The 27727-nt window shown below is 27.6% G+C and overlaps 13 protein-coding genes and 1 non-coding gene across 14 annotated transcripts in view; 6 read left to right on the top strand and 8 right to left on the bottom strand.

Moving 5' to 3' along the window:
* Window positions 1-104: 104 nt before the first annotated feature.
* NAEGRDRAFT_65203 (uncharacterized protein) lies at window positions 105-1217 on the top strand (the record flags this gene model as incomplete). Its single annotated transcript, XM_002679525.1, has 3 exons — window positions 105-366; window positions 482-834; window positions 1128-1217. The coding sequence occupies 3 exons, from the start codon at window positions 105-107 to the stop codon at window positions 1215-1217; spliced, it is 705 nt and encodes a 234-aa protein (XP_002679571.1).
* Window positions 1218-1629: 412 nt separating this feature from the next.
* NAEGRDRAFT_57472 (uncharacterized protein) lies at window positions 1630-3381 on the bottom strand (the record flags this gene model as incomplete). Its single annotated transcript, XM_002679407.1, has 1 exon — window positions 1630-3381. The coding sequence occupies one exon, from the start codon at window positions 3379-3381 to the stop codon at window positions 1630-1632; it is 1752 nt and encodes a 583-aa protein (XP_002679453.1).
* Window positions 3382-3870: 489 nt separating this feature from the next.
* On the top strand, window positions 3871-6493 carry NAEGRDRAFT_65201 (uncharacterized protein; the record flags this gene model as incomplete). The annotated part of the gene is made up of 3 exons (XM_002679524.1): window positions 3871-4075; window positions 4318-4828; window positions 4945-6493. 3 exons carry the CDS (start codon window positions 3871-3873, stop codon window positions 6491-6493), a joined length of 2265 nt encoding a protein of 754 aa, XP_002679570.1.
* Window positions 6494-6546: 53 nt separating this feature from the next.
* Window positions 6547-9465, top strand: NAEGRDRAFT_65200 (uncharacterized protein; the record flags this gene model as incomplete). Its single annotated transcript, XM_002679523.1, has 1 exon — window positions 6547-9465. The coding sequence occupies one exon, from the start codon at window positions 6547-6549 to the stop codon at window positions 9463-9465; it is 2919 nt and encodes a 972-aa protein (XP_002679569.1).
* Window positions 9466-10844: 1379 nt separating this feature from the next.
* NAEGRDRAFT_65199 (uncharacterized protein) lies at window positions 10845-11381 on the top strand (the record flags this gene model as incomplete). Its single annotated transcript, XM_002679522.1, has 2 exons — window positions 10845-11138; window positions 11166-11381. 2 exons carry the CDS (start codon window positions 10845-10847, stop codon window positions 11379-11381), a joined length of 510 nt encoding a protein of 169 aa, XP_002679568.1.
* A 982-nt stretch (window positions 11382-12363) lies between these two features.
* Window positions 12364-12434, bottom strand: NAEGRDRAFT_t195. Its single transcript has one exon. It is a non-coding gene; the product is annotated as a tRNA-Asp (tRNA).
* Window positions 12435-12797: 363 nt separating this feature from the next.
* On the top strand, window positions 12798-13175 carry NAEGRDRAFT_65198 (uncharacterized protein; the record flags this gene model as incomplete). Its single annotated transcript, XM_002679521.1, has 1 exon — window positions 12798-13175. One exon carries the CDS (start codon window positions 12798-12800, stop codon window positions 13173-13175), a length of 378 nt encoding a protein of 125 aa, XP_002679567.1.
* Window positions 13176-13409: 234 nt separating this feature from the next.
* NAEGRDRAFT_65197 (uncharacterized protein) lies at window positions 13410-14159 on the top strand (the record flags this gene model as incomplete). Its single annotated transcript, XM_002679520.1, has 1 exon — window positions 13410-14159. One exon carries the CDS (start codon window positions 13410-13412, stop codon window positions 14157-14159), a length of 750 nt encoding a protein of 249 aa, XP_002679566.1.
* Window positions 14160-14272: 113 nt separating this feature from the next.
* NAEGRDRAFT_38463 (phosphoenolpyruvate carboxykinase) lies at window positions 14273-16331 on the bottom strand. The gene is made up of 3 exons (XM_002679406.1): window positions 16292-16331; window positions 15571-16080; window positions 14273-15432 (listed from the first exon to the last, which is right to left on the bottom strand). Exons 2-3 carry the CDS (start codon window positions 16022-16024, stop codon window positions 14294-14296), a joined length of 1593 nt encoding a protein of 530 aa, XP_002679452.1. The 5' UTR covers window positions 16025-16080; window positions 16292-16331; the 3' UTR covers window positions 14273-14293.
* Window positions 16332-18268: 1937 nt separating this feature from the next.
* NAEGRDRAFT_65195 (kinesin-4) lies at window positions 18269-21306 on the bottom strand (the record flags this gene model as incomplete). Its single annotated transcript, XM_002679405.1, has 5 exons — window positions 18269-18948; window positions 19081-19124; window positions 19263-20131; window positions 20175-20216; window positions 20317-21306. The coding sequence occupies 5 exons, from the start codon at window positions 21304-21306 to the stop codon at window positions 18269-18271; spliced, it is 2625 nt and encodes an 874-aa protein (XP_002679451.1).
* Window positions 21307-21620: 314 nt separating this feature from the next.
* On the bottom strand, window positions 21621-21947 carry NAEGRDRAFT_65194 (uncharacterized protein; the record flags this gene model as incomplete). The annotated part of the gene is made up of 1 exon (XM_002679404.1): window positions 21621-21947. The coding sequence occupies one exon, from the start codon at window positions 21945-21947 to the stop codon at window positions 21621-21623; it is 327 nt and encodes a 108-aa protein (XP_002679450.1).
* A 342-nt stretch (window positions 21948-22289) lies between these two features.
* NAEGRDRAFT_79011 (uncharacterized protein) lies at window positions 22290-25808 on the bottom strand (the record flags this gene model as incomplete). Its single annotated transcript, XM_002679403.1, has 1 exon — window positions 22290-25808. One exon carries the CDS (start codon window positions 25806-25808, stop codon window positions 22290-22292), a length of 3519 nt encoding a protein of 1172 aa, XP_002679449.1.
* A 381-nt stretch (window positions 25809-26189) lies between these two features.
* Window positions 26190-26807, bottom strand: NAEGRDRAFT_31971 (uncharacterized protein; the record flags this gene model as incomplete). Its single annotated transcript, XM_002679402.1, has 1 exon — window positions 26190-26807. One exon carries the CDS (start codon window positions 26805-26807, stop codon window positions 26190-26192), a length of 618 nt encoding a protein of 205 aa, XP_002679448.1.
* A 267-nt stretch (window positions 26808-27074) lies between these two features.
* NAEGRDRAFT_65191 (uncharacterized protein) overlaps window positions 27075-27727 on the bottom strand; it is a gene marked incomplete at both ends in the record, with an annotated part of 1449 nt that continues 796 nt past the window's right edge. Inside the window, one exon of the mRNA XM_002679401.1 lies at window positions 27075-27688. Coding sequence (XP_002679447.1) covers window positions 27075-27688 — 614 coding nt within the window. The remainder of the gene's footprint in view (window positions 27689-27727) is intronic.

Genomic DNA, 27727 nt, shown 5'->3' with positions numbered 1-27727 from the left:
CTCTAACAATAACCTCTCCACCAAGCTTTGATAACCACCAGAAAGAACAAGCCTTTGTCTGTTGTGGATTAAAAGCATCAAGAATTTTGAGAAGAATTAAAAAAATGTTGCCTTCATCAACTTGTGATGGTGAATTAATATTCACAGAATCTCCACCTCCTCTGTTAGATTCTTCATCACCATTAACTAACAATAAAACACCATCCTCCTCTTCATCTTCTTCATCTTCTCCAATCACTGAATCACCACAAACTTCTAACAGTGACATTTCATCAATACGATCCGATAGTAAAACTTCATCACCTTCAAAATCACCATCAAAAACTAAAACTAGGAAAAAGTATGTAAAAAGAGCATGTGTAAATTGTAAGTAGTAGTATTTTAAAAAAGGCATTTAACCATCATATTCTTTGAATTGTCAAACCACCAAATAATATCCATAATTCACTTCAATATTATCAATTAAATATTAATTAATTAGGTAAACAATCTCATGCAGCTTGTGATTCCGAAAGACCATGTAAACGATGTGTATCACTAGGTATGGGAGATAAATGTGTTGATGCAGTTAGAAAGAAATCAAAGAATGATTCTTCTAATGAAGAAAAGAGAAAGAAACAAAAACCAAATGAAACTCAACCATCAAATCCACAATTTCCATTCTACAATCCAATGGAAAATAATTTAATGACACCACCAAATACAGCATTAATAGGAAATCAAATGTTAATGATACCAATGCTAACTACTGCAACTGTTCCAACTATTCCAATTAATGCTCCATCTTCATCCTCTACCAATTCCATTAAATCACAACCACCAACCCAAAGTAATGTCATGATGATTCCATTTCAACCAACCTTCTTCCCAATGAATCATGGGTTTAAAAATCATGATCCATCCTCAATGTTACATTTAAATTATCCACCAACTATTCCACCTCCAATTCTTTCAAAACCTAGTAATTCAACACCGACAGGATTACAATCTTCTCTTTCTGCATTTTCAAATGAAGGGAAATTAAGTAATAGTATTACCAATCAATCATCATCATCATCGACAAGTACATCTTCATCAACAGCTACAGGTAGTAATAATAATACTATTTCCACAAGTATATTATCAAGTGGAAATGTTCTCTCACCTTTTTTACCTCCTTCTTCTCCTTTAGATTTTCTATCAGAAACTCATTCACCAGTCATTACGAATTTTCCTGAATATCCTTCCCATCCATCTCCTTCCTCAAATAATAATTTAACAAATACCAATACCAATACTAATACTAATATTTCAAAAGATACACAAGAAGATGTTGTTGATATTATAACACAAGATGCTTCAATATTAAAATCTCAAATTGAAAAGAAAATTCAAGATGTAGAACTTGCAGATCAATTAGAATTATTTTCTTCAACAAATGAAATTACAAATGTTAATGATTTAGCAGAAAATCCATCAGAATTTATGAGAAATAATTCTGGGAATGCAACTTTGGAAGATTTAGTTGTTTTAATGTGGAAGAAACAATTAGCTCAGACGCAAGAAATTAAAGATCTCAAACAATTAGTGTCTGAACTTAAAACGATAATTAGACAAACTAGAAATAATAATAATACTCAATAATTATATTTATAAAGGTTCTTCATCCTCGAGAAATTCATCCAAAACTCTTGATTCTTTCAATTTCTTTACACCATCTTCTAATTTCTTTGTTATTACTTTAGTTTGGTCATCAATTGCTTTTTGTTTCTTGGTATCAATTGGTTTTCTAGGTGATCTCAAATCCTTCTTGGAATTCTTCTTTGATTGTTTTGGTGCTTCCTTAACTTTCTTATCAGTTAAATCCTTTGGAGCTGTAGCAGTATCTTTCTTTTCATTTGACTTGGTATTAGAGGATTTGTTGTCAACCAAGGCCTCTTGCTTTTTATCTGCATTGGCAGTTGTGGTGGTCTTTTGATTATTAATTGATTTATCTTCCTTTTCTTCTGGTTTCTTTTCAATCTTCTTGACTTCGGTTGCTGGTTTTTCTTCTGGTTTCTTCTTATCATTTGATTTGTTTTCAACAATAATTGAATCCTTCTTTTCATCCTTCTTATTTAAAGACTTGTTATCGGTAATATCTGGTTTCTTTTCATTGGTTTCAATATTTTTCTTTTCATTCTTGTCTTCTTTTGTCTTGTCCTTCTTTTCAGCAATTTCGTTTTCCTTCTTTTTCACAGGTTCTTGATTATCTTTCTTTTCAGTAATGAGAGGTTTAGTTTCTCCAGTATTGGATGGTTTCTCATCTTCAATTTGTTGATAATTCTTTACAATAATAACATCGTCATCATCATCAATCATTGGATCAATTTTCTTTTCTTCAATCTTTTCAGATTTCTTTACAATAACATTATCTTCATTCTTTTCAGATTTCTTTGAATTCTTTTCGGATGCTGAATTAGTTTTAGTATTTTGAAGAGTTGAATCTTTCTCTAGCTTATTATTGACTTCTGCAGTTTTAGGAGTAGCAGGAGTAGTCGGAGTATTCTTATCATTATCTTGTTTAATTTCCTTGTTTAATAATTTTTCAACTTTCTTTTTCTTTTCATTGAACAATTCTTCATCGTGATTTAAATTATCATCATGATAGGTATCATCATCAGTAATATCTTTGTGTTGTTGTACTTGTGTTTTCTCTTCTTTTTTATCTGGTGCACCAACTATACTATTAGTATCTTGTACATTACTCTTCTTATCATCTAATTCATCCAATTCATCAAAATCAATTGGTTGTTGTTTCAATATTTCTTCCTTCTTATTCTTATCTGCAGTTGTTGTTGTAGTTGTTGTTGCTAACTTACTATCATTACCACCTTCAGTTGTTGTTGTTGTTGTAGTTGTTTGTTTACTTTGTTTGTTATTTGTGGCAGTAGTAGTTGGTTGTGTTGTTGTAGATTTAGTATTTGATGGAGTAGTGGTAGTAATAGTAGATTGTGTTGTTGAAGATTTATCATTCTCCTTTGCATGATGAAGTGGATTATGTGTAAAATCATCATCAGGATAATCAAATGGATTATATTCCTTTGGAACCTTTTTCTTCTTTTTCTTATTCTTCTTTTCATTCAAATGTTCATTATTTTGTTTCTTTTCAATTTGTTGTTGTTGTTGTTCTCGTTGTTGTTGTTGTTGTTTATCATTCTTCTTTAAATTATTATTATTATTATTTGTGAGTGGTTTTAATTCTTGTTGTTGTTCTTGTTGTTTCTTAAATTGTACAATGTCTGGTGTTTGTGGAGTGGTAATGACTGGTTGTTTAATTAATAAACTTTCAATATTTGGATCTGATTTTAATTGTTGTTGTTGTTGTTGTTGACCATCAATAATAGCAGTAGATGATGACATTGAACCAACAAATAATAAAGTATAAATCAAGTAAAATACCAATAATAATGAAATGATAATAATAAATTGTTGTTTAAATGTTAATTTTCTAATATTGAAATATAATTTAGAAAATGTTCTATTGGTAAAAGTGGAAGATGATCCACTGCCAATACCAATACTACTACTACTAGTGGATGAAATATTATTAGAATGTGTGGGTAACAGTGTAACCATTTTTTAATAAAGATTAGTGACGTATTTTCATCAATGTTTATTATAATTATTATTATTATCATGATATTATCCATCTTCCTCCGATCACTATCTTTTATTCGTATGTCATTCCTTTTACAAATAAACTCATAGTACTTTTACTAACCATTCACAGCTATTATACTATAATCTTCATCAATTAATTGATGATATAATTTATTAAATAAACCAAAACTCATCAAGTGTCAATCATCACATATTTCAATTAAATTAAATATTAAAATATTAAAAAAAATGTTTCAAGCGAATGTATTAATATTATCACCCACTCTAACACAACAATATTCACAACAACAAACATCACCACTCTCCACTCTCTCCTCCAACAACAATAATAATCAACAACAATCATCATCCGAATCATCATCATTTAATCGGAGGAGTATATTTAATCCACATCAACGATCATCTTCTTTAAATAATAATAATAATGGTATTGGTAATAATATAATAGTATATAGTGGTAGATCTAATAATTCAAATACTAATACAAATACATCACTTTCTAATACTTTTAATATTTTATTTAATGGTTATTCTTATAATTTTGATAAACAAAAATTATTAAAAGATTATTTAAAAAGTATGTTTTATTTTTAATTAAAATATTAAATTAATTTTTTAAAATATTATAATTTTAATTAATTTTAATAATATAATAATATAATAATATAAATATAGAAAGAGGACATTCATGTGAATTTTCTGATAAACAAAATAAAATATTTAAAGAAAGTGCAGAAGAATTAAATTCATTTAAAGTAATTTCCATATATTATGATTCCCAAACATGTATATTACAAACCATATTAGAAAGTGGACATTTAATTCATTGGAAATTACATCCTAAAACATCTGATATTCAAATAGTACAAATTGATAGATTATTTTATGAAATGATGGAATCTAAATTATTATCAACTGGTTCAATTTGTAATGAATTTATTATTGTACAATCAATGAATGCTGAATTAATATTTATAGAAAATCCATTATTTCAAAATTATAATAATATATTTTTAGAAATTTTATCTAAAAATAGTAAAAATGTAAAATTAATGATGGATAAAATACATGAAGAAACTTTATTAAAATCAATGAAAATGAATTTACCAAAAACTTATTTATGTGGACAAGCTACTAGAAATTCTTTATTAATTGCACAAATTAGTTTAAGAGGACAAGATGATAAGTATGTTTTTAATTTAATTAATATTTTAAAAATTTAATTTAATTTTTAATTAATATTTTAATTTAATTTATATAAATTATATTTAAATTAATTTTATTAAAAATATTAAAAAATAGAGAAATGATACAAGTGATTGGAACAGTACAAGCTAGTCGTATAATAGTATTTTATACATTTAGTAATTATAGAAGTAATACATTTCATACATTAGAATTGTCAAGTGACAACATGTCAGTTGTTTGGTGTGTTTATGAAATTATTGGAAAACAAGTTAAAAAAAGTAAATATAAAACTATTGAAACAGAAAGTGAAATAACATGTTGTGCAATTGGACCAAGTGAAAAACATGTTTGTATTTGTTGTGCAAATGGTGAAGTTAAATTATTTTCATCATTTAAATTATCTTTATATGGTAATGATAATATAAATAGTAAAACATCTAAATTTAAATGTATAACAGTACAATCATTACCTGGTAGATTTAGACCTACACATGTTGAATGGCATCCATCAGGTTCAATGTTATTAGTTTCTTCACCTAATGAAATTTGTTTATTCGATTGTGGTTTAAATTTTATTGATTTTCAAATTCCATTAAGAAATTCAATTATTAAATGTATTACACCAAGTAATTTAATTAATTCAAATTCAAATTCAAATAATAACAATGCTACTACCAATAATAATATTAATAATTCAACATCAACAACTAATAATAATTTAATATTTAGTTCAGTACAATTCATGACAAGTGGTGATTCAACATTAGATTCAACATCATTACACACAGATTCAGGTACACATGCACCTAATACACCCAGATCATCCTCATCATCCTCATCAGCTACCAATCAATCACCTAGATTTAATTCATCCTCCTCCTCCTCTAATCAAACATCTATTTTATTAGGTAATAATCAATCATTATCCAATAATTCCAATAATTATTCAGGTGGTGGTGGTAGTGGTAGTGGTAGTGGTGGTGGAAATGGATTTTTCAAAAGAAGTCGTAACAATTCAATGGAATTAGCAGCAGTTCAACAACAACAATTAATGAAAGGTACAATGTTACCCTATGAAAGATTGTTAATTTGTTTTGAGAAGGGACCTATTTGTATATTTAAAATTGATTTTGGATTATTAAGTGCATTCATTGATAATAATATTGAACCAGCATCTAATGCACATTTTCTATCTATTCACTTGAATATTCATCACAAATTAAAAGAGGGATATTCAATTATTAGAAATTTAACAAATCCAAAAGAATTTCAATTATGTTTGAAAGAATTTTTAACATTTTTATTAAGTAGAATACATGTAGATCCATTATCTGAGGAATTTTTAGACATGTTATTAGAAAAATATGCATCCCTACATAAACATTTAGAATCAGATTCATATTTTCATACTATATATAGAAAATACTTTTTATATACATTGAGAAAGGGATTTTATGAAAAATGTTTTCAAATTGCTTCTCATTTAAATGATTCTTATTTATTTGAACATTTATATAGATTTTGTTTAACTCAAAATTTAGATTCATTGGCCTATTTATCACTTCAACATGCTTCAGATTTATTTAAACAAAAAGAAAAACAAGTTCAACAATTTTTTAATGATTGTATTTTATATCAATCATCTTTAAATAATACTGATTAACCAATAAAAAAATATTTAAAATATTTAATTTAATTATTAAAAAAATGACATCAATGCCATCCTTTCCACTCACACCCAAACAATTTGTTTCCACCTCTCATCCATGTACTCTATCAGATAATAGTTTAAAACAATTTTTTGAAAAGGCTTGTCTTTTTATCCGAGATAAAATTCATCATCTTGAAACACTTGATCAGAAGAGAGAAGTTTTAGCAAAAATCAAACAGGAAACAATAGAAACGATTAATCAAGTTTTAAAACTATACGGTTATGAGGATTTAATTTCCGAGAGTGAAAAGTTTTGGTTGACTGAATCTTTTGCAAAAGAAGATGATGGAAAGAAGATTTCTATTAGAATTATGATTGTAATATTTCTTTATGCTGGATTGTATACTAAAATGGTTGAAGAGTTAGATAGTGAACCTATATTACAATTCTTTAGTTATATTGAAGAAAGTGTTGCACCTGGTATTGTAAAGTGTGCAAAGGAAATTGCTGCAAAAGCAATATTAAAAGAAACTGTCAATTCATTTCAAATGAATATTATGGATGATATGCAAGATTGGCAACACATAATTATGCACTTTTATACATTGTTGCAGGTTGACTTCACAACTTGGGGCAAACAATCAATTTATGAATTTGGAGAGAAGGGATGTTCTTCATTATCATGTTTCACAATGTTGGCTTTATTGAAATACTTTTCAGAAAAGAAGGAAAAATTCTACAAGGATAATACTAGTGGACAAGAGTGGCGACTGCGAGAACAAGATTCTGCACTATTACGTCAAATTTTATTGTTTTGGTCTATTTTTCAAGAGTTTATGGATAGACGTTCAGTTGAAGATGATGACATTTCAGATGATGATGATTCGGAAGATGATTCGGAAGATGTAATTCCAAAGAGAAAACTTCCTCACAATATGGATTCACAAGCTATTAGTACTTTAAAGGGGTTCTATTGTATAATATTTGTATTTTACTTACCAATATTGGCAGAATGTATTTATGACTTTTCAGAACTTCCAAATACAGAATTAAAGCAATTATTAGGGAATCAAAAAGTGAAGGATGAAACTTCAGATGTTGCCAATTCAGTATTGGTTTATATTTCTGGCTCCAAACCATTGAGTGCACAATTTATCAAATCCCTCATAGATAAGGACTATGAGGAAGTGAAGGATTTGTCCAACTCTTCAATTATCAATAATGTAAATTCTAGAAATTGTGGAAAATATGTTTGGATTGTAAAAACGAAAATTTTAAATACTATTTGCTTAAATTTAGAAGAATTGTGTACTCCTCCAACAGATGCAGAGTATAGTACTAGTTTTGCCAAGCTAGAATTTGCATTGGCTTTTGTATTCCCTTTTGGAGATTTTCTAATCAATACCTTGAATGAAAATGATGACTATCCATCAAATACTATTTTAAAACGAATTGCTACGCTTGCTTCCCTATCACTCAGTAGACTATTTCTATCTGGTAATGAAATCAAATTGCAACAACTTATTAGGAGAAATTCAAAATTCAAAATACCTTTTAATTACCTTTCAGAGTTTAATTTGAAAATTTTAGAAATATGGAAAAGGAATTTATATTCATCAGATGAAATATTGAGGGAGAATACATGTTTTTCATTATCAATCTATTTTAGTGAAGTACATGAATCTAGAATCACTGATGATTTGATAAAAAGTGTCATCAAATCATTTGAAGCCAACATTTCAAACATGTCACAATATAGCATCTTATTAAGTGCTCTAATTGATAAGATTGAATATTCTGATAGTCCATTTGTAGACGATTTTAGAAATTTATTGACTCGTCTATTTGAAATTATTTGTAAATCTAATAATGGAGTGGAATACATGACACAATCAAATATTTCAGATGAACAGAAAGCAGAAAATCACAAGAAGAATATTATTTTCTATTTTGAAACTCTACACGATTCGTATGATTTTATTAAGGATGGATTTGAATTCAAAACTATACTTTTATATATTAAGGAAAAGATTGAAGAAATATGGAGAGATGGTACTCTTCAAGAGCACGTTGAAATTGTATCAGCGTACATTGTTGCTATTAAGGAAATTTCTAGAATTACTAATTTTGAATCTATTTGTAATTTTTTCAATGAGAGCAATTACTTTACCTTCTTGACCAAGTTGATACGATCTTATATTGAATATACTGAGATTTCATCAACTACTTCCAGAGGATCTATTTATCAGTTAATTGGAATTCTGAGTAATGTTGGACTATTGGATTTGTGTCCTTTTGATAATGATGGTCATGATACAAATACAACAACATGTGATATTAATATTTCAACAATTATAGGAAAACGCTTTGTCTATGACTTTATATTACCAACAATATTTGAGGAAGCTTTACCTCCTAAAACTTTCTTTACTGATCAAATTATCATTGATGCAAGTAATTTATCAAAACGTATAGATACTCTCACTCATGCCTCTTGGGCACTTGGAAGATTAATGTATAACGATTTACTGAGAAATGATGGTAATAGATCACAAGCTATATTTGCCCAAAATATTGATCGATATCTTATGGTTGTGAAATACTTGACAAGTTATGATTTTTACACAACTGAAGAGATTAGAAATCTACTATTAACTTATCAAGATAAGATACTAGTCTCTGGTTTATTACTTGTTCAATCTAGAGCAATTGAGTTAATAGGATTACAATTTGGTAAGATTTTTTCATCCTTATGTGATATTGTTGTTGAAGAAATGCAGACGAATGGTGCAGGTGATATTTCCCTTTTCTTTTCATTAATTTTATTAACTGATTACATGATGGATTATCATCCTGAATCAATTGCCTTAGATGAAGTTGCTGTCTTTTTTGCACCAATTCTACCTTCACTTCTTTTGGGATGTAATACTTATCAAGCCTCTCTTGTTAAAAGAGTTTTCAATAAGGTTGTTTTGATTGATTAATTTTTCTTAGAGAAATAATCTTCATCATCTTCCTTTCAAGACAGACTCTTAAACCTTAATCATCATTAAACTTAATTTGAACTTGTAAATGTTTGATGTTTCAAAAGATAAAAAGACTACAGCACCACAGGTTCCCAAGTTGTCTCCAACCTCAGTACTGATGTGGCTCGACTATGCTTAACTTCTCAAATCGGACGGGATGAGGTGCATTCATAGTGATATGGCCGTAGCCATCAATTACATTAATATATTGAATATAAGGCTAACATCATCAACCCGGTTAATATTAACACCTCCTAATTGAAACACACTTGAACAACCTTCTCAAATTTCTTTGGGAAATATTTATGATTTGTCTGCTGAAGATTTAAATAAGAGTAGAGGTGAAAATATTGAACTTTTCCAAAGTCTTTACAAAACAAATTCCAAACACCAACTCTCAATTGAGCATTATTTGCTATCAGTTTGCAAGCATCCAAGATGAGGTAACACTTTGAAGTTTAGTATTGCCTTTGAAATTGCGTAACATGTAGTAGTTAGAAATTAAAAATTAGGCAATAATGTAGAATGTTTCAATTAAGATGATAAAAAAATCCTTTGGCATTGCAATAGCCATTCCTCCAACTTAATTATTTACAAGTTGATACATTTTTGATTTAATGAAAATCATGAATAAACAAAAGAAAATGACAAAAAACAACAAAACAACCGTCCTAATCAATAAATTGTCGTTCCGTTTCAATAACATTACTCCTCACCTTGATCATTCCAAAGTAACTAGTTCTCCAGTTTTAGAATATCACTATATTAAGGTTTTGTAATAATGTGCTTATTCGTCCTCATAATATTGAATCATAATCGTAATTTGTTCTATTACGAATTCCTGTTTGAAATGAAGATTTTTGGGTTCATATTAACTTTGATAGGCATAAGACAACTTCCATTCATGCATGTTGCATGAGAGCGTGTTTACATGTCCATGTAGTTTTTTTTCGTTTTGGTGGTTCCAAAAGTTACAATGAGTTCCCAACTAATTATTTTAAGCAACTCGATCAGGACTGTTAAATGAGAATATTGTAAACTAATATCCTCCCTTTATTCATATCCAATTGTGTTGAGTTCTATTCGATAGTTAGATGATACTGAGGTGTTACCATTCCTCTTACTGACTTCTCAATAAGGTTGTTCCACAAATGTTCAACCAATTCAATTCTCAGAAAACCATTGACTCTATTAAACTCCATTGTAAATATTGTAATCTTACACAATAAAATTTCTATAAATTCCAATTGACCATTCTTTATGATAAAAACAACACAAAAAAACAATATTCAATATTGGATTGTATCTGAAAACTCCTCAACAAACTTTATATCAAAATGACTCAACAAACTCACGAAGAATTATTCAATGAAAACATGTGTGGAAGTGGTTTGGCATTCAAGAAGGTAGTTCGTGAATTATTCAACAATCGTATTGTTCCTGCAACCAAGAATCTTCAACAAGTCAATTCAAAGATGATCATCTTGTTGGATTGGGCTTCTCTTGCTGCATTGCCAACTGAAACCAAATACAAGTATGGTGATAGATTTGCTGAAGATACCTTGTTGAATAATTGCATCAAATTCTTAACTGAAAGTCCAAGATTGAGTAATATGAGTGAAATTGCCAAGGTATTCATCAAGGATCCTGATTGTTAGGATGCTTTCATGGGATTGGAAAAATTGATTTTCAGAGTTGTCCACAATGCTGATAGTAAGGAATCTTCTGGTTTCCTTGGATATTCTTACAAGGTTAATGGTACTGATTTGGTTGTCACTTTGGATTGCAATTTGACTCTTATTATGAAGGTTGCTAATGAAAGACAAAGTCCATCTGCTGATTCTGAAGCTAAAAAGTTGATTAATGCTTTCTAATTGTTTAAAATGGCAGTACTCAATATTGTAATGAATCAATAAAAACAAGCTTCCAATATTGTTAATATCAAACAAAACTTCTTCCTTTCATTAACCTCTTTCCAAAGACAGATTAATCATCGTTAAACTTACTTGTAAATGAACAAACTCTCCATAAAGATAAAAAGACTACAGCACCACAGGTTCCCAAGTTGTCTCCAACCTCAGTACTGATGTGGCTCGACGATGCTTAACTTCTCAAATCGGACGGGATGAGGTGCATTCATCGTGATATGGCCGTAGCCATTCATTTCCCAAACACAATGAATATAAGATTGGATATCTTCGTTTACTGGCAGTGGAAATTTCCTTATCTTTCAACAATCTATCAGAAACTAGATTAGATGATCTAGATCCAAAACAAGTTGTTTCTTCCATTTTACACAAAAGCTTTAACTGCCAACAATCAAACTGATCAATGGTCTAGCTCCATTACTCGACAAATGTTAACCCAAAAATTTTCAATCCATCAATGCAGAAGAAACCAAAAACAAGGTAATCATGATTGCAAGTATTCAATACTTTTGGAAATTAATTCCTAATCTCAAATGGGAAGGTGTGTTTTTTCAATTTTGTCAATCAATATTTTACAAAATATTAAAGTTAGAGAATATATTCCAATTTTGGATTTGAATTTTCTCCCAAATAGATATCTTCTTCTTGCTCTTCGTGTTGAAATTAAGACATTTGATAAGAAGGCAATTCCATCATATCAACAACCATTGAGTTATGCAGGAAAACAATGAGAGGAAAGAACAAATGGAACTAAAAAGGGCATCTTGGAATATTTTTAAGGAATATGACACTTTAAAATCTTTGATTATTTTCTCGGTGGTTTTAAGAGATATAACTTTGAAAATTGATAATTGGCTAGATTACATATCATTCCTCTTATGATGAAAAAATTAAAACTCAAATTTTGGAGATAATGTCAAAAATTAATCTCGAGTGCCGGGAATTGAACCCGGGTCGCCAGAGTGACAGTCTGGAATGCTACCACTATACCACACCCGATTTCACATTAATTCTCTTTCAACATAATATTTCTAGCTGTTCTAAAAAGGAACCTTAATTGTAGCTTTAAGTGTAATATTGCTTTCAATAAAAATTTTTTGATATTAAGGCTGAAGAGTTTGGTAAACTTAAACAATTTAAACTTGTTCAATGGAAACAAGTTCAAGTTTAATTTAAAGAATCAGACATAGAAATTGTTTTACAAGCTATTTCAATGGGAAAAGTTTACAATTATTCAAATGAAGTTGTTGGTTTTCCATTGGTAATTTTTAAAATAATTATGAGTGTCACTTCAAGTTCATCCTATTGAATCAATGTAACAGTAAATATTGGATCAATTTGAACAATGAACATTAAAAAAAAATGTCATCATCATCGGATCCACTTGCTGATTATCGTCGTTTAGCAGCAGAGAGAAGAAATCGTTTATTAGGTAACAACAATACTTCTACTCCACCTCCATCACCATCAAATTTAAATAATAATAATAATAGTATATCATCATCATCACCTTCATCATCAAATAACACGACAACTATTAATAATAATATATCATCAAATACTCCTAATAATAATAATAATATAAAAACTAAAAAATTAAAATTAATTGAAAAATCCAATGAAGAAATATTAAAAGAAAGAGAATCATTAATTCCATCAAATTTAATTTCAATTTTAAATCCAAATACAGAAAAAAAGAAATATTTAGAAAAATTAAATTCTGAAAATGAATATAGATAATAGTCTAAAATTAAATTCACCAACTAAACCAAATGAAATAACTGAAACTATATTTGAAAGTCAATTAGAAGAAAATGAACCATGTATTTTACAAATTAGATTTATAGATGGTTCAATTAGTAAAGTTAAATTTGAATCAAATGATAAATTAACACAAATATGTCAATATATATTTAATTCTGAAAAAGGAAAAGATTATAATGGTATTAAAATTAAAATACCATTATTTAAAATATGAATTTATATAATTTAAAAGAATTAGAATTAACTCCAAATGGTAATTTAATTATTGAAAATGATGAAAGTGAATTTGCATTTACAATTAATAATTTAATTCAAGATTTAAATATTAATCATGAATTAAATTATTTACCTGTTGAATATATTTTACAAAATTTTGGTTCATCCTACAGATTAAAAGGTGATACAATTGAAGAGAAGGAAAAATTTAGAAATCGTCAACGTGAAAAGGAAATTGAACATGCAAAATTAGAAAAATTAAAAAAAAAGAAGGAAATGGAACAAGTTAGAAGAAATTTAGAATTAGATAAAAAAGAAAGATTAGAAAAATTAGAAAAATTAAATAATTTATCATCCAATTCACATTCACCATCAGCTATATTTGATTCAAGTAATAGTAATTCAAATAGTAACAATTCAAGTAATTCAAGTAGTAACAATGTAATTTCCATTTCATCATGTAATATAAATACTCCATGTTCAATTCAAGTAAGATTACCAAATGGGAATTGTGTCAAGATTGAAAATACCTTGTATGGAAAGAATACTCTAAATGATTTATATCAACAAGTATTGTTGAAAATTTCATCGGATGGTTTAAAGGATATTAGATTTGATGATTTACAGTTCAGAAGACAATATCCAAACATGGATTTTGATTCTCGTCAATTTAAGAAGGTTACATTATTGGAAGCTCAATTAGTACCAAGAGGTTTAATTGTTTTATCTGTTAAAAAACATTAAATTTCAATTAATATGACTGGACTTGTTACTCATCATTGAAATATTTCAAAGGTAAACATGCACGATCATCCCAACTCTGTCTCTTTTTCTTTAATAATATTATAGTACAAAAATAGAAGAATAATAAAATTTATTTAAGCTTCACGAATGAGTTTAACATCGTAATGTTTAGTGGAGGTAGATTTTGGACCAGCAGCAAGAACTTGTTGAGAAGCTCTATCAGCATAAGCTTCAAAGTTCTTATTAAACAAGATACATAACTTGTTCAATTCATCATCGTAGGCATCCTTATCAGACCAAGCATTCTTTGGTAATAATAAATCATCTGGAACACCAGTACATTTAGTTGGAACATGCAAACCAAAGATTTCCATTTCAACAGTTGGAGCTTGAACCAATTCACCATTATGAATAGCATCAATAATGGCACGTGTATATTTTAATGGACATCTCTTACCACGTACCTTTGATTTAGAACCAGCACTACCACCAACCCATCCAGTATTAAGTAACCAAGCAGTTGCAGAGTGTTGTTCTAATTTTTCAGCTAACATTTCAGCATATTTAGTTGGATGTAAAACAAGGAATGGTTCACCAAAACAGGCAGAGAATGTAGCTTGTGGTTCAGTAACACCAACTTCAGTACCAGCTACTTTAGCAGTATAACCACTAATGAAATGATACATTGTTTGTGGAATGTTCAATTTAGAAACAGGTGGTAAAACACCAAATGCATCACAAGTTAATAAAATGATATTGTTTGGATGTTTTGTAATGGCAGGTATTTTAGAATTTGGAATATATTCTAATGGATAACAAGCACGAGTATTTTCTGTAATTTCTGAACTTTCATATTCAACTTGACGTGTAACTTCATCCATCATTACATTTTCTAAAACTGAACCAAATTTCAATGCATCATAAATTTCAGGTTCAGTTTCTCTCTTTAAACCAATACATTTAGCATAACAACCACCTTCAATATTAAAAACACCACTTTCTGTCCATACATGTTCATCATCACCAATTAAATATCTATTAGGATCTGCTGATAATGTTGTTTTACCTGTACCTGATAATCCAAAAAATAATGAAACACTACCATCTTTACCTTCATTACAACTACTATGAAGTGAAAGTACTCCTTGTTTTGGCATTAAATAATGCATTATGGTAAATACTCCCTTCTTCATTTCACCTGCATATTGTGATCCTAATATTACCATTTCACGTCTCTTAAAATTTAATGAAATTGAACAACTTGATGTCATTCCTATTATTTTATAATATATAATAGTATGTATATATTGATATGATAGTATAAATGATAGTATATATGATAGTATAAATGATAGAGTATAAAGTAATAAAATATTAGTATGTTATAGTATAAAAATAAAAAAAAACAAACCCTTAGTATAACGATTAGCAGGGAATTCACCTGCATTATAAATAACATAATCAGGTTCACCAAAATCTAATAATTCTTGTTGAGTTGGTCTAATTAACATATTTCTCATGAATAGAGCATGATAAGCACGTGTAGAAACAACTCTAATCTTAATTCTATATTTTGGATCCCAACCAGCATAACCATCAAAAACGTATAATTGTTCACGTGTATTTAAATAATCAACAGCACGTTCTCTATTAACCATAAATGAATCTTCACTTAATGGAATATTAACAGGACCAAACCAAATATCATCTTTTGATGTTTCTTCTGAAACAATACGTTTATCTTTAGGTGAACGACCTGTCTTTTGTCCACTAAAAGCAACAAGTGCACCTGTACAAGTTAATGCTGTACCTCTTTCATGTTTTAATGCTTGTTCATATAATACTGGTATGATCTGCTGCTGCATGTTGATTATCTTGATGAACAGTTGGTGCTAAATGTTTGGCTAAATTTGACATTTTTCTATTATTATTATCATATTATTATTATCATATTATGATTAACAGTGTAGGGGAGGAAAATAGGAATTGCATAAATAACAGTTTTGGAGGAAAATAGGAGGAATTGCATAAAATGATCATAATGTTTTTGATCAATTGTAAATGGATCAATCATCAGATTAATAAACATTGAATATTAATATAAAATTATTAATACAATAATAATACGCTACCTCTATTATTTTAATATTAGGGAGTGATGAAATAATTGAGACTTTTTTTTTTGAAATTAAATGGACCCAAGATAGATACAAAGCGACTTTAAATCCATTTTTGATTGGAGTCTAGTTTGGGTTCTGGTTTAAAATCTCGCGAATTTATTGCCCAGGTGGTAACCTATGGTGAAAAATGTGTTCGTTGATTTTGTAATATCGCTCTCACATTAGCGAATTTATTGACTATTAGATATTTGTTGAGGTGAACTGGTGAATGATCAGGGTGCGCTATTTCAACCATTTTCTTTGTAGGGACTAAATTTGTTTCCGCCCCAAGTTTGAACATATTAAGGTTTATCAATTATACCAGTTATAGGTCCAAAGTATTAAGAGACATTATCTGAGATCTATCTAAACTCTTCATTTATTTATGTGAGGTCTTTATTCAGTCAGAACCTTTTTAGTAAACGGAGAATGTACAACATTTGATACAAAATGCATTTTTTGTCAATTAAATTTGGAAAACAAAACTATTCCAAATTTTTTAAACAGCAATTACATCAAAACCTCCTGATAAATTATTAAAGGCTACATTATCATTTGAAAAGCACATCAAACAGTGTAGTAAGGCAACTTTGAATGTCAATTAACAAATTTCATTTATTGTTTCTTCTTGGTCATATTCGAGGGGTGATATTGATAAAGAACTTGATGTTTGCAAACGAATTGTGATATTGATAATAATTACTTGTGATAGTGAGAACCATTTTCAATGGTGACTCACAACGATTGTTGCTTCTGAATTCCACTCTCTGATTGTAAAATAATTCTCACTATAACCCCTCATTCCTAGACAAATCCAAGAAGTGTAATTCCCTGCAATGGAGGAAATTGTATTGAAAATCATACCACTGGTGACTGACAATGAATTGTATGAAATTGGCTCACTAGTGGCCAAAGACCAAGGAAGAATATGTGAACAGTTTAGTGAAATTGGCTTATCTCAACAATTATTTTTATTCTTGAGAAGGATTTACATGCCATATGGCTGTTTTAAACAAAAGAGGTTATCTATGTTTCATGGGGAAATAATTTCAAAAATGACATGTCCAGATATATTATTCTTAACAATCATTCCCAAATTATTCTCAACAAGACATGATATACTCTCAATCATCTTCTGTTGGTTTAACTTTAAACACTTGGAAGTGGAAAACTGGGAAACTATTCATTGAGAGTACTTAAGTTACCAATGTTTGGATGACCATTAACTCCTGTTATTTACCATACTGGTAATGATATACAGGGATAACTTTGGAATTAAACAGACAATAGGGTAGTCATTTAAAACCACACCAATTGCTTGTATCTGATGTGGTTTTATACAACATTTAAAATCAATTTACGCTACGTACGGTGGATATGTTTCCATTTTGTTCTATATCAGCACCTACTTACAGTATTGTTGTGCACTATAGAGACTCGTTAACATCCGTGCAAAATCACATAGTTTGAAAACTACTAATAAAATATAAAGTGCTCATCAATATGTATGGTATACTATAGTTACGTATGTGTAAATACATAGAAGTACAACCCAATTTGAGGTATGTTGGATTTGCTACGATATCAAATGTGAGCAACATAACTCATAAAAAACACCAAAGTCAGAACAGCGAACCATGCTAAACCACCCAATAAATAATGTAATATTTAGTGGTATTTTCTTTTTAGGATCTTATCCACAGTGATAAAATATGATAACACCAATAATCGAAAATTCTAACAAATTGAAACTTTACAAAGTCTGCTATTTGTTGTGATAGACATGTTAATTACCCAAATCAGCTCATCAATCACGTAACCATTTTACGAGTCAACTGTCGTTAACAACATCAAATAAAAATGCTCACACAAACACAGGCAGCAAATACAACCAGTTTTTCCAAAGCTTCTACATTTTGATTCAAGCATCATAATGTAACCAACCCAATATTACAAAATAATACATTTTTCCTTTTCATCTCTATAATATTCACTTGCAGTTTGTGAAGGTATTTCTTGTTTAATTTGATTTCTTCCCTTAGTATTATTATATTCTCTATATTGAGTATCATCATTTGATCTTTTATCAGCAATTATATTTCTTCTTGAATGATGTTGTTGATTATTATAATAAGGTTCATCTAATTCATGTTGTTGATATTGATCATATTGATCATGATGAGGATGTGAATGTTGTTGATAATATTGTTGTTGATCATCATCTAATTCATATTGTTGATGTTGAATAAAAGGTCCAACATTTGATTCATATTGATGATTAATACCACCAGGTTGATCATCAATCATATCTAATTGATCTATAATTTCTTGTTCTAATCTTTGTTGATCTAATAATTCTTGTTCTCTTCTTTCTTGTTCAATCATTTCTTCTTTCATTTCATCAAATATTAATTCTTGTTGTTGATTATTTAAATTTATTTCTTCTTCATTTTTAATATGATTACTATGATTACTAATATTTAAAGTACTAGTATTTAAATTATTTTGATTATTAGTATTTAAATTATAATCAGTTTGTATTTCTTTTGATTGTGATTGTGGTGGTAATTCAATAGCATTAATAGTTCTATAATAATCTAATGCTTCATCTACTTCATATCCATATAAATCTGTCATTATTGATATTTCATTTTTATTTATATTATTATTATTATTTAAATTATTATTTATATTATTATTTAAATTATTTAAATTATTTAAATTATTATTATTATTAGGTATTAAAGATGATATAATCATACCATTATGTAAAGTACTATTTAAAATGTTAGAATTTAAAGTATTACTATTTAATAAAATATTATTATTTAAATAATAAAATAATTGATTTTCTAATTCTAAAATTCTATTTTTTAATATTTTTTCATTTTGTAATAATAAATTAATTTTATCTAAATTAGGATCACCTCTAATAATTTTTAACTTATTTTTAATATGTTTAGCTCTATCAGCAAAATATAAAGATGATAAAGATTCTTCCATATTTAAATCTGATGGAGATAAACATACAACTATTAAAGTATATGAATTACCACCAATTGAATCTTTTAATAATCTTGTTAATTTAGAATTTCTATATGGTATAAAATTAGATTTTTTAACAATTGCATTAATTACATTTCCTAAATTAGATAATGATAAATTAATTTTAGATCCTTCTTTTTGTCTATTTATATTTGATGTTGCAGATTGTCTTTCTGATCCTGCTAAATCTATTAAGGATATTTTATTAGTTCTTTTAGAATATCCTTCCATATCATCTTTATCTATTTGTTCCATATATATTTGTAATAAGGCATGTGAACGTGATGATTCTTGATTCATTTTAGTTTCTCCTATCGTTCTACGACTAGCTCCTTCTATTAACATTTCATTTAAATCTTTTACTAGTATTATTGGTTTTTCTATTAAATTATTTATATGAATGCCTTTAATTTTATCTTCTCTAATTTCATATGTTGTTGAATTTATATTTGTTATTGTTATATTATTATTATTATCATCATCATTATTTGAATTTGAATTATTATTTGAATTTGAATTATTTTGATTATTATTTTGATTATAACAAGTTGAATTAACATTTGATCCAAAGGCTAAAATAGGATGAGTATTAATTGTATTAGGATTTAATAAATCATATACTTGTTCATTATATATTTCAAAATAGGATGCTTTTAATGTTATATCTGTTCTATTACGTTCTCTTTCTATATAGGTAAATAATTCACGTACAAATCTAGACATTATACCTTCTTTACTTTCATTTCCTTTTATACCTTGCATTGTCCACTATTTTAATTTAAAATATATTATAAATATATTATATACATACTGTTTTACCTGATCCTGTTTGTCCATATGCAAATATACAACACTATATTAAATTATTAAATATTAAATTAAATTATTAAATATTATTAAATATAAAAATTAAATATTATTAAATATAAAAATATAAAAATAATAAAACAAACATTAAAACCCAAAACAAAACGATCTAAAACTCTTTTACCAGTAGAAGCATAAACATCAGATTGAGTAGAATATTCATCAAAAATATCATCAAAATAAAATTTCTTATCTTCTTTAAATTTTCTTTTTAAAGTAATTTCATGATTTTGTTTTAAAGTTGAAATTGTTGGTTTTGATTTTAATTTAATTTCTCTTTCATTAAATGGTCTAACTCTAACTACTACTTTAATTCCAACTTCATCTCCATTATTACTATCTATATTTATTTCTGTAGAAGGTATATATGATTCATTAGTTTGATTACTTGAATTGGTTATATTTGTTATATTTGTATTAGAACTTGTATTTGTTTGATTAGTTGAATTTGTAATATTTGTTGAATTTGAAGATGATATTATTGATGCGTGTGATCTTGAATTGGTAAATGAATATTGTTCTGTATTTTGTTGACTATTATTAGTAGTTGGAGTTGTAGTAGTAGATGATGATGCTGCTATATAAATTGGTTCATCAAGATATTGTTGATATTGATAGGGTTGTTGTTGCACTGACGTTTGTGGTAATTGTTGTTGTTGTTGTTGTTGATGAGAATGATAGTAAGATGATGAATTTGAATGAATTAAATTGGAAGTCTTTTGTTGTTGTTGACTAGCTTGTGATGCTACTATTTGATTATTTCTAATATCATTAATATTAATTATATTACTACTTGGAGGTGGTGGTTGTATATTATTAAAATATTGTTGTTGTTGACTTGTATTAAGGTAATAATTAGTGTGATGATGACTTTTACTCGCTGAAGATGGTTTATGTTGTTGTGAATTATTATTATTATTACTATATTGAGAGGAGGTATTATTATAATATTCTTGTTGTTGTTGTTGAAGATGATGATTTGAATTGTGTATTATTGAGGATGATAATTGTTGTTGAAGTTCGTGTTGCATTCGTCTTTCCTCAACATTATTAATTGGTCTTACTCTATTCGCCATTTCTTATTCTGACTTTTTTACAAGTTGTTATTAAACCATCACAGTGAAATGGTTATTTTTGTGTGCGGTAAAGTTCGTTAAGGCTATTTTGAAACTACTGTTTATGGATTTCTATTATTGGATAGTCTAGTTACTATTTTGTAAATTAAAATACTGTTAATGTTTCAAATAAAAATTAGAGAGATATCATATTACAATTAGATATAATAATGAAATAATATTATTAAAATTAATAAATAAAATTAAATATTTAATTAAATAATATTTAATAAATTAAAAGTATTACTAAACATATATTCCCAATATATAATTATTTATTGCTTCCATTCAATAGCCTTGTTAATTTGATAATAACTAGAAATTAAACCCAAGATGGTAAGAATGGAAGGAATAGTCTTATTTGAAGCCTTTAAAAATCTACTAACACCAGCACCCAATAATACAACAGAAGCAGCACTAGCTAAAGCATGTCCTTCAAAATGCTTTTGTTGCATAATAAGATAACTAGATGCTCCAAAAGCCGCACCTAAACCAACACCTGCAACCAAGCTTGGTGTAGAACCTTTCTTTGCGTAGGCTGCAATACCTCCGATAGTGAGGAGTCCTGCATAAGTATTACTGATATGTTGGCTTCCAGTCATTGTGTATATTTTTTTTATTGATTAGGTGCTATTCTTCCTCTCTCCCGACTGGTCGGAATTAATAGATGACGATGAACTCATGTCCGCGCATGAAATGAATATTCTTTTGAGAGTTTTGTAAACAATGATCAACCTTATCTGTTCTTAATCAGAGTATGTTTCTTGTTCGCCTTAATGTTCCAAGCCTTTAAACTTTATTCAAAACAGTCACTGAAAGAAATAAAATCAAGTCACTATTTAAAAAATCCAATTACCTCAATTACCCTAAATATTAAATATTAATATCTCAAAATAGGTTTAAATATGTTGATTTCAAAAAAATTAAATTTATTTTAAATAGTATTATTTTTGTAATTTAAATACTATCTTTGTACCATCATTAATAACTTTATCAACACGAACAGGAGTTGTAATTTGCTTCTTCTTTTTCTTTTTAGATGAAGTTGATTTCTTCTTTTTAGATTTTTTAGATGATGATTTTGTTGGTGTTGTTGTTGTAATTGAAGTTGTAGAATTATTATTACTATTACTACTTGATGGTGGTGCTGTAGTATTAAATGTAGTATTTGTATTAAATGTAGTAGTAGTAGTAATAGTAGTAATATTTGAATGTTTTGGAGTTGAAATTAAAATATCATCTTCTGAATCAGTTTGTTCATCATCTTCTTGATGAAAATCATCATCATCTGTATCTTCAATTTCATCTGTATCTTCATCTGCCATTACCATATCATCAAAATCATATTTAGATTTCTTTTTAGGTTGTTGAAGATGATGATAGGGTGTTGTTGATGAATTACTTTTAATAAATGATCCTGTTGTAATTAATTCATTTTCTACTTCACTTTTAGCTCTTTTTCTTGTACTAATATTACTACTACTTCCAATTATATTATTAGAATTAGAATTAGAATTATTAATATTAGTATTAATAGTATCAATGGTATTATTATTAATAGTATTAATAGTATTTAAATCATTAAATAATAAATTATTTGTAAGTTCAGTATTTAAATCAAGTGTTAAATTTGATCTTCTTTCTAAACTTTTAAGTTTTAAATCATTCCAATTACCACGTGGATCATCACACTTTTTTAAAATAGGATATGGTACATAGGATTCAATTGAAATTAATTTCCATCTAGGTATACTTGTTAATTCCTTTTTTAAATCTTTCTTTTTTTGTGGTGATCCTAATTTGGATTGAAATTGATGTTTACTAAATGCTAATTTAGCATTCATTGGTCCTGTTGATTGTTGTTGTTGTGATGAATATTGTTGTAAATCTTCTATTGGTACAAGATATGTTAATTTATCATTAAATGTTGTTGTTATACTAGTATTATTAATAGAATTATTAGACATGCTTATTAAATTTTTACCACTCTTTAATTCTGTTGATAAATCATCATTATATTTAAATCGGTGTGAATGATCATTATGTGTAGTAGTAGTAGTACTATGATTATTATTTGTATTTGTATTATTAGTATTTGTATTAGTACTATTAAACTTTTCAAATGCCAATTTAAAAGTATCATGATTAGGTATAGTATAATGTAAATTCTTTGAATCTTGATCTGAAGTTTTCTTTTTCTTTTTATCAGAAGAAGAAGGTAAAGAAGCAATATAATATTTTTGACGTTCTTGCATTTCCTTATCAATATGTAAATAACAATATTTAACATCTGATATATCTTCATCATCTGAAAATTCATCACTTAATTCAGATACTTGTTCATTTGTTAATATTCTAAAACTAGGTACTGTAATTTCTGCTGCTTTAACATCTTTAGTACTATCATAGAGTATAAAATTCTCTTCATAATCTTCATCTTGATTAAGATCATTTAGTTTGGATTTATTTGTTGATCCACCACCACCACCACCACTTGTTGCTGTTGCTGTAGATGATGATGTAGATGATCTATTGCCAACTCTTTTACCTTGTGATAATCTACTTGCACCTCTTCTACCTCTTCTATTTGAAGATGAAACATTTCTTCTATTAATATTACTATTATTATTATTATATTTTAATATTGATGAAAATGATAATGGTACTGCTCTATCATTAGGTGGATATGATATTGATGCTGTTTTAAATAATTCAATAGAATCTAATATATCCAATGTTGTTATATATGGAAATGGATATGTTATTTTTAAATTATTATTTGTATTATTATTATTATTAGTAGTATTATTAGTATTATTATTTGTATTTGTATCATTTAAAATACTATTATTATTAATTGTTGTATTAGTTGAAGTAGCAGAAACCCAATTTGATGAAATTATAGTTAAATCTGATTGTTTTTCTTTTAATTGATTTAAATGTTCAATTTCTCTATTAAAAACATCATGAAAACTTCCAAAAAATGGATGTTGTAATAAATCTAATCTTCTTTTATATGGAGTATAAAAAGCATTATATAATTCAGATGATCTATTTATCATTATATTATTTTTAATATTATCATTTGAAATACCTGATAATTTTGAACAATTTAATTCATTATTATTATTATTACTATATTTAGTATCTGTATTAATTAAATGTATAATATTATTATATTCTTTTTTTAATTGTTCAATTCTAGTTTGTATATATTCATATTTAAATTCAATTGGTTTTTTAAATTCATTCCATTCTAATAAAATTGCTTCTCTAAAATGATCTATATATGAATTTTCACATGGATATAATTCTTCATGTTTGTTTACAATTAAATCATCATTTCTAAAATCATTCATATACTTTTTATAGAATTCTTCTTCTTCATTTTCTACATCTGTTTCAATATCCTTGTTATTTAATTGATTTAATTGTTGATTATTATTTAATTGAATTGGTGATTCATTTAATTGTTCATTATTTAATTGAATAATTGATTCATTTAATTGATTAGATTGTTGATCATATTGTTCATTTAATTGATTAGATTGTTGATCATCTAGTTGTTGCTGTTCATTTAATTGATTAGATTGATGATTAATATCTAGTTGTTGATGTTCATTTAATTGATTAGATTGTTGTTGATGATTAATATTATTAATATTACTATTATCATCATTACAAGATTGATCAATCATTACAATATCATTATCATTATTACTAATATCTATTGTTGAAGGTAAAGAAGAAGGTATATTATTTAATATATTATTATTACTACTACTATTATTTTCTGTAATAGGAGGTTGATATTCATCATTTAAATCAATTCTTGTGATAGAATCATCTAAATTTGTTGGATGATCTAATGAAATCAAGCCTTCTTCCTTTTCTATTATTCTATTTAATTGTTGTTCTACTTGGTCTACTTGTTCTACTTGTTGTTCTACTTGTTCTACTTGTTGTTTTACTTGTTGTTGTTGATATTGTTGTTGTTGTTTTAAATATTCTCTTCGTTTATAATAAAAACTTAGAATGTTTGCTGTAGTTTTATCTGTTGCAGTTTCTATTATTTTGTCTTTAACACTTGTTTGAATAACATTATTCATATATATACCTAGTATTGCTTTTGATAATTCTTTAACAAGACTTTGTTTATCTTGTTCACTTAGTTTAGATTCACTCATAATATTACCTTCTACTATTATACTTCCCTCAACAACTTGTGTTGAAGATGATGATGATGTATTATTAATGTTGTTGTTGTTGTTGTTATCATCATGATACTGTTGTGTAGTAGAAGTATTATAATCATCACTAGTTTCAGGCTGAAGAAGGCTTGTTGCTTCATTGTTATTATTATTACTCATGGATCCAAGAAGGATTGGATTAAACGACATTTCATCACCATTTACTTGAATGGTCAAGTTGGTTGATGAATCGTGGTTGGTGGGTGTACTCATGGTTCTTGTTGTTGTTGTAGAAAATTGTTGTTGGTGTAGCACCACTTTTTGATGCTTTTGTTGTTGATAAATGTTATTGATTGATTGGTTAGAGTAGTTGTTAATAGTGGTTCAATCTCGAGAAGAATATATACAAAAAGTAGTCTTTGTTCTTCTTCTATCAAAATTTAATTACTCTCCGTGATGAATACAGCCTTGATGAAATTTTTTATGTGATGTTTGTTCTTACTACCAGCAAGTCAACATTAAACAGATATTGTATCATCGGCCAATGATAATTATTATTTTAAAGATCACATGATGATCCTACACGACTATCCACATTAATAAATTCCCGTAGTATATAATAATTGATGATGAAATTACATCTACATTAGGTATTTATTCCAAGTTATCAAAATCTTCTGGAATTTCAAACATTTGATAAATTGTACTATTATCCATATTAAAGGTCTTTTTACAATAACCAACCAATGAAAATATATTGTCTGTCCATCTATTAGCAGAATCTTTACAGACACTAACATCCGATTTAATCTTTTCAATCAATTCCGGATCCAAATCTTCAAATCTTTTTAATTGTGCATTCACTCCTTCTCTTTCCTTTCTGATTTCTTGTAATTCTTCTAGATAACCTGATCTCTCTTCTGTATTTTCCTTTCCTTCGGAGGCTTCTTGAATTTCTTCTTCCAATTTAATCTTCTTTTGTTTTTCATTTTCAACTTGATCTTCCAATTCTGACTTTTTTCTCTTTCTTACTTCAGAGGCTGCACTAGGGAACAACCAGTATTGATTCGATGAACCAACTTTATCTGTATCAATTCTAGAGTCAGCTGATAATGATGTGAGAAGATCTTTGATGAGAGGGAATTTGATGGCTGAATTGAATTTTGGTAATTTCTTTTCTAATTCTTTAAGAGAGAATGGTTCACAATGTTGAAGGAAAAAGTCAACAACAATGTCGAGCTTTTCTTCTTGAGAGGTTGTTTTACGGGACATATTGTACAAAGGCTTTGATTCGGAATGATTGTTATTTACAGTTGTTGGGGTGAATCACTAGGTGGATCACTTAGGTATTTTTTTGAGTGGTGATATTCTATTTTTTGCTCGAAGAACAAAGCCTTTCAAGTTATCTTCACAAGAGGCTTGTCAGAAATTTCTTCCAAAAACTTGACAAAAAAGTTTCGCAATTTATTATTAAAAAATACAAAAAGGTCTTTCAAATTAATCTCAAAAAAATCAATAAGGAATCATAATTCAAATATTCTATTGTTGTTGTTGTTGTCTAAAAACCATCTTTACAGTAACATATGAATCAATAGTCTGATCACCACCTACTACTGGAACAGATTGTGATTGAGCAGCATCCATTCTATATGAAGCACCTTGAGCAAAATAAGGGAATGCGATTGGAATTGGTCTATTAACACTATCAATATTAACATCATAGGTATACATTCTACTTCTAATAGTTTCAATGGTTAAATCAGGATTCAATGTTGCAACAACTTTTTCAATTTTAGATTTAGCATCTTGTACAGCCAATGAAAGAGCTTGTTCACGTGCATTATTAACAGCTGTTTCATTTGCTTGCATATTAATACTTGATATTTGTGTTACACCCAATTCAATTAATTTATCCAATACTTCACCAATAATTGTTAAACTTGTAACTGTGAATGAAATAGTATTAGATGATTTATATCCAACAATTCTCATACTTTCATTATATGGTATTGTAACAGATGGATTCAATGTTGATGGATAAATTGGATATAATGTAATAGAGGCAGTTCTTAATTTTGTTACAAAATTAATATTCTTCAATACAGCAATCACTGAAGTTGATTTAGTACCAACTTCTCTTTGAGCTTGACTTGCTGTTTCTTGTTGTGATTCAATTGAGATGACAATTGTGC

The sequence above is a fragment of the Naegleria gruberi genome (assembly GCF_000004985.1).
Source record: "Naegleria gruberi genomic scaffold NAEGRscaffold_13, whole genome shotgun sequence".
NCBI classification, from domain to species: Eukaryota; Heterolobosea; class Eutetramitea; order Acrasida; family Naegleriidae; genus Naegleria; species Naegleria gruberi.
Note: the sequence above shows the minus strand (reverse complement) of the source record. Positions and strands in the feature narration are given on the sequence as shown.

Excerpts from the sequence above, each read along its gene's own strand:
- NAEGRDRAFT_38463 (XM_002679406.1), bottom strand. The coding sequence starts at position 16,024 with ATGCAGCAGCAGATCATACCAGTATTATATGAACAAGCATTAAAACAT. Across the intron at positions 15,433-15,570 it reads TGCTAATCGTTATACTAAGG|GAATGACATCAAGTTGTTCA; the intron begins GTTTGTTTTTTT and ends ATAAAATAATAG.